This window comes from Radiomyces spectabilis (genome assembly GCF_025331425.1).
Source record: "Radiomyces spectabilis strain NRRL 2753 chromosome Unknown BYT42scaffold_1, whole genome shotgun sequence".
NCBI lineage: Eukaryota > Fungi > Mucoromycota > Mucoromycetes > Mucorales > Radiomycetaceae > Radiomyces > Radiomyces spectabilis.
In genome coordinates, this window is record NW_026251926.1 from 3,007,232 (window position 1) to 3,013,418 (window position 6,187).

The 6,187-nt window shown below is 42.5% G+C and overlaps 2 protein-coding genes across 2 annotated transcripts; both read right to left on the reverse strand.

Moving 5' to 3' along the window:
- Window positions 1-76: 76 nt before the first annotated feature.
- On the reverse strand, window positions 77-1,064 carry BYT42DRAFT_41476 (uncharacterized protein). The gene is made up of 3 exons (XM_051563455.1): window positions 899-1,064; window positions 349-840; window positions 77-287 (listed from the first exon to the last, which is right to left on the reverse strand). Exons 1-3 carry the CDS (start codon window positions 901-903, stop codon window positions 230-232), a joined length of 555 nt encoding a protein of 184 aa, XP_051428876.1. The 5' UTR covers window positions 904-1,064; the 3' UTR covers window positions 77-229.
- Window positions 988-2,295, reverse strand: BYT42DRAFT_41436 (uncharacterized protein). Its single transcript, XM_051563450.1, has 5 exons — window positions 2,066-2,295; window positions 1,641-2,012; window positions 1,434-1,582; window positions 1,259-1,355; window positions 988-1,192 (listed from the first exon to the last, which is right to left on the reverse strand). The coding sequence occupies exons 2-5, from the start codon at window positions 1,971-1,973 to the stop codon at window positions 1,073-1,075; spliced, it is 699 nt and encodes a 232-aa protein (XP_051428877.1). The 5' UTR covers window positions 1,974-2,012; window positions 2,066-2,295; the 3' UTR covers window positions 988-1,072.
- Between the last annotated feature and the right edge of the window lie 3,892 nt (window positions 2,296-6,187).

Sequence of the window (6,187 nt, forward strand, 5' to 3'; positions counted from 1 at the left end):
CAATCAAGAATAAACCGAAAAAGCTTACATCAAGTTTGGAACACAAAGCATTCTTCGAAGTGAAATCTGCAATAGTTACAGATTAACCTCGCGAGTTTGCTCCACTGTGAGCCATCCAGCAGCTTGGCTGCACAGAATTTGCGCTGTTTCTTGAACAAATAGACTAGCTGTTTGTACAGCGAAATCTGTGAGCGACGACGAAAGAAACGAGTAAAGGTGATTGATGAGTTCACTTCCGAAGTTGGAATGGATGTTCATTTGGATGGCCGACGCAAGTTGATTGTTGCCTATAAGAAAAAACGAGTTGGTAAATACAGTCACGTCATTATTTTTATCGACTGAACTTACTCTGTTGGGATGGAAAGTAGAGGTGTCGCCAAAGTTCGCACGGGGAGGTCGACCTGAATTCTTCGATTCCTGGCCAACATTTGGGCAGGAACTGTCCGCGAACCTTGTGGGGGTTTAAATGACACACCCAACAACATTTCAACAATGCCTTCCTGAAGGCATTGTCGCGTCGTGACATAGTTCAATACAGTCAAAACCAATTTTCTATTAAATAGGAAGAAAGCTGACTGCATATCCCTACTCAGAGCAAAGGTCTCGTAGGCTTGCTTCCAGCCTCGGTGGTTGTCTTCAGGACGAGCAAACCAACCAGAGACGTGGACAGCCAAAAGGCAAGCGAGAGATGCCCGTCGCATATAGGATTGTCGGCTGGAACCATCTGAGGGCTCAATATGGTTCGCAGCCCAGGAAAGGCCACCAAACAAACCAGACCAAAGAGAAGCGAGATTAGACGATCTGAGCCAGCAGATGTTGCCCTTGCTTTCAAGGTAATGTCTGTAAAGGCTGTCAAAATAATCAAATTCACAAATCAAAATATAATATGCTTGCATACCGCATAACAAATAGTACGATATCTTGGGTGTCAATAAAGTTGAAGAGGTTGACACGCACTTCTGAACGGACACCAAAGATTTATGTGGCAGAGCTGCCATTGTTGCATTTACAAAGGTCTATATAATATTAGCAGTGTTACTGAATCAGGTCTGCACCAACTAAAATTTTCAAGCTAACCTACTTTAAAACCTGAGAAAGAATTTGAGAAAATTTGGGAAGGAGATATGGCAATACCACTTCGGTCCTTATTTGCAGCAAGGTTGTAAAAAGGGACTTTTACTTTGCTGTACGCCTGGATTGAAAATCATATGATGAATGATATGTATTACGTATCCTTTCCTTTCATCGCAGTACATACCTGTGCGTAGACGGCTCCGAAGTCATTGGTTGGTGTATTATCTTTCAGGTACAGCGCAAAACCACCCACGCCTCGCAAATGCGAAAGTCGATCGTATCTATGATGATGGTGATCAAAAGTGCAAAAAGATGATTAACGGAAGCCAACATAAATAAGACTTGTATCATAACCATACCTGTACTGATAAGCAGACGAACCCAAGGGACCGGATAGCTGGTTAATAAGCTCTTCATGCGAGCTGTCTGTCGGTACACCGACCAAAAATTCATCAGAAACCGGCAGGACTTCTGCACCCACATCGATGTAGGAGGTATTTGGATCGACCTTATGTTAACGTTAGTTAGTAAAGAGTTTATTAATATATCACAAAGATGACAGTTACCAAATCCCAGTTGATATCAGTAAGGGAGGTCTGTGGAGACTCCCTGAATGGGCCTTTGATGCCCATACACCAGGTGTCAAAAAAAAAGTCTCCAAAAAGTGCTTTCAGACGCTGGCTTTCAGCAACCAGTGCACGCATACCCTCAATGAGAGCAGGTACACTCATGGTATCGAGCATGGCTGGCTTGGCTACAATTCGGCCGTTTGCATCTCTTAGGCGTTCTGATTCAGCTTGATAATCGAGGCCAAAGTTTTGACACTCAAAAGGAGATGCCAATTCAATCGCGGGCAAAAGAACGCAGTCGACGAAGGTAGCCACTTGTGAAGGCAGCATGGTGGCAGAACCACCGAGCAAAGGGAAAAAAATGCTGACCTAATAGGTGGATCAATATGCAATGATCAAGCAAAGTTTTATCGGAATATTACCTTCCAACGGCCGTTGAAGCCAAATTCACCCAAGCGGAAGTTGGGAATTTTGCACAACTCTACAGTTTCGTGTAGGCTAGCAACGGGAACGCCAAAGTGATTGGGCTTCTATAACGTGAAGGAAAAGTTGGCCAGCGTAAACAAAGCCAACGGACCAATGGACGGGATATGATCACCAACCAAGTGAGCAGAATCAATATCAAAATGATATCGCAACTCACTTGGCTGTTCCGACACTGGAGTGCCGACGGAGAGGAACCCAGAAGCATCGGGGTAAGAACCCAGGAAGGCAGCACGGAACAGATTTTCGCCGGCTAAAGAAGGCAGAACTTCACAGAAGTCGAAGTCTTCAAAGTTTACTGTTTCGACAACTTCTTCGACTTACTCACCCATCCCCATTGCAGATGTGCGTTCTTGACGAGTCATCAGAGACATGACAGCTATCATATAGCTTCATTTTATTAGTGTATTCACAATGGATAAGTGCCATGTATTTACCTCGCTCATGGGTGCTGGCATGTTCCACCGATTCCACCACTTCCCGGACTACATCGAAGGACGGATCTGAAAGAACAGCAAGGATTAACAATAGATTGGATAATCAGAACACCAAATAATGTGTACCAATCTCAGCGGCCATCTCAAAAGCAGTATCCAGGAATCTGGGAATATCCAGTGTTGATGCAGCAGTGGGATAAGAATGAGTAGGTAGAGACTTGAGAGTACGGTGAGACTGTTGTTTATTATCGAAAATTAATAATCGGGACCGGGATTTAAATGTACAAATGATGTGTCACTACTCTAAGTGTCTCTTTTCTGCTTAAACCGCGATAATTCTTATGTAGTGGCATGTAAGCCCTATCCATACGACAGACGCGTTGGTACGATGAAAATGTCCGTAGCGGATCTTGAGATTGCAAAGGCAAAAATGCTCCTTCCGTTGATCTGCAGGTGGAAAATAAAATAAGAAGGCAAAAGGCAAGGCAAATGATATGTGCGCATAACGACCTGTGCAAATAAGAAGTGCTTTGAAGTTCATAGGATCTAGTTGCATAGGTGACCGGCATCCTCAGAAGTTCCCCTCTAACGGCCATCTGCAAATTCTTCCTCTCAAATTTTTGTCTAGGAAAAGCATCTAGACTAGGACGATGAATCCTTCAACATCATCCAAGCAAAGTATTGAAGCAACATTGAAGGAACTTAACCGAAATGGTGGAAGCGCTTCCGAAGAAATTAATCAGCTCACATGGAACAATGGCGATAATGCCAACATCAGAGCAGAAGGAAGGCGAACAGACGAATGGAAAAGGTAAACGTCCGCTGAAATATCCAAGCACAAAACTCATTCTTAATTACTCTGCCCACCTTTCTCACCTTCCTCTTTTTTTATTTTTTATTTTTACCGCATGCTCTTTGCAGCTTCATGAGCAAAAAGACCACACGTAAATTACAGCGTCGACCTAAGATAGAACAACTGATTAGCAAAAAAAAAACAGCCGATGGGAAAGACCGTTGGACGAATCCAAAAAAAAGAAGCAAAAAGGTTCTCGGTTTGGAAGAATAAGAAAGTTCCCGGAGTCAGTCTTTGCAACGAAAAAGAACAAGCAAGCGGACAAAAGAGAGGCTATTAACCTACTACAACCTGACTCCCCCAGCTCGACGTTATATGTGAACACCGATTGCGATTGCGTTCTCAGTTGAACAGCGTGGAAACGACCAGGGATGCCAACCCAACCCTTAAAGATCACTCCCACCTGCGCCAGCTAGTCACCATCGTCGTAGAGCCAGAGGGATGCAGCAAACAACTCTTTGTCCGCAAAGAAAAGAATACAACGAAATGAGCAAAGGACTTATCTAGAGTTTGAGATTGCCACACAAGTCGAACGCGTGAGCTTTTCCGCTTTGAATTGACTAAAAAGAAAAAAGCACATCAGTATCCAGTTCTTCACTTTATGAAGAAGTACTTACATATAACATTCAGTACAAAACGCCTTCGTGGGCAGCATTGACGAAAGAATTTCAACAGTCGGCCTAGAATGACACGTAATTAGCAAAAAAAGGCCAAGGGAAACATAACAAACGGATAAAATTAAAAAGGAGCGTCGTTCATCACATGACTTTGAAGTTTACCGAAGCTTCCATTCGGCAACACGAAAAGAGAGAGAAGAGCACCAGTAAGAAAAGAAAAAAGTAGCATCGACAATAATCATCGTTCGAAAGCGCTTGCGAAAGAGAAAGACAACGGGGCCTCAGTTCGCCAAAAAATCACGCAAACTACCGAAAATTCATCTTTTGTCACATGAACAGCTGTTCTTCGTTTTTTTTTTTTTTTTTTTTTTTTAGTCCCATTGGTTCCTTTCGCTATATATTCTTCTTTCCGTTATCGCGGTCCACACAATAAAGACAGCTTCATCGCCTTGTTAACTCCATTGACTCGCACTTTTCCTTTATTCATTGGACACGGACTTTTTTTAATTCGCATCCGTTCATACCGATTTTATTCTTTCGAACAATCCACTGTCAACTGAGCCTCCCCATCTTTTCCATCGCCAAACCATTCAGCTTGCTATTTATGCTCAAACACCGGACCATCCACTTCATATGCAGGCAGTGTTGCTTTTGTTCGAATCCCTTCCAAAATAACTGAATGGCTATGTGGAAGTAATCGAATGTCGCTTCTTTGTAAAGCACTTCATCGGCAGCAATGAAGGCTGCAGTCACAACTTATCCGGAAGCGTGGATCAGTTCCTTGAGGGACGGGAGCAATATCGATTCATGGTGGATCTTCATGAATATGGGCAGCGAATTTGTGAGCGATACCTTTTAATGAACTTCGCTTTGCTGATGTACAGTACTTCTTCGATAGAGGAGTAAAAAAAATGTATGCCATCAAGGTAATTGCTCAGTCGAATCGCCTTGGGAATGAAATTTATTAAACGAAACTGGCGTTGTTGAATTATGATGTTGTTGGAAAGAAATCCGCTTAGTATTATGGTCAATTTCATTGAATTGCGATGCACTCATAATGATCATCATTTATGTCGGCGTAAAGAAGCGTATGATATCAAAAGTTGGGACCAGTTGCATCGCTCTGAAAAGAAATTTTTTCATTTACGGTAAGTGGCACACTGAGTCGCCCAATATTTGTTGGATAAAAACTCGCGCTTAGGGTTCCTTATCGAGTCGGGTCTGGTCGTGTCAGGCCCTGGACCAACCCAAACTGTTAAAAACGACCTGTGAACTGAGCTGAACCGATTCGACGAGCATTTCAGTTCAGGTCGGGTCATTCGGGTCAGTCAAAAGCTGTGCCAGTTCAGCTTCATTCTAACCGGACTTCCTTCGATTTTTTTTATGTAAATGCTTACAGTTATGCATTCTGTTCCTTCAAACACACCATCTTGGCTCTGTAAGTTGTCACATCATTTTTTTTATGATACAGTGGTGAAAAAATGGTCCAAACCTATGCTGTTTTTTTAACGTTTTCATTAATACCGTGACTTTTGCTATATGTTCCATCCATTTTTTTTTGTATGAAAAGTACATTCTCTTTTCTACATTGTCGCGAAATCCCGGTGATCGCAATGCAATTTATCTCATTGCATTCACCATTTCAACATGAGCGGTCGGTTTGACAATATTTTCGGTAAATCCGAAAATAAGAAAAAGCGTTGTTCACCCACTTTTCTTCCTTGCCGATATGAAAAACGCTGGCGAAATAAAGTATCTTTATGGCAACGTCCACTAAAACATATATGCAAAGCATTTCGGGCAGAATCGTGCAACTCATGAGCTCAATTAGCATCTTCTTGCATTCAGTGCATAATGGGTGGAGCTGGAGACTGCCATCACACTGCAACTTTTTTTGAGCATGTTTTTCATAGTGCCGCGACTTTTTGCTATTCATAAAAAGTGTATTCTTTTCTATACACTGTCCCGAAATTCGGGGCATCGTACTCCAATTCATTCCACTGCCATTGCCAATTCTGCTTGTGATCGTCATTAGGAACGATGCTCAAATGACGCGAATATTTTTGCTTCTTCCTACTGTATGACGGTTGTCACTTCACCTGAACGTGTTCTGCTTCGCTTATACTTCACTTCTTATTACACGTCCTATTTTCG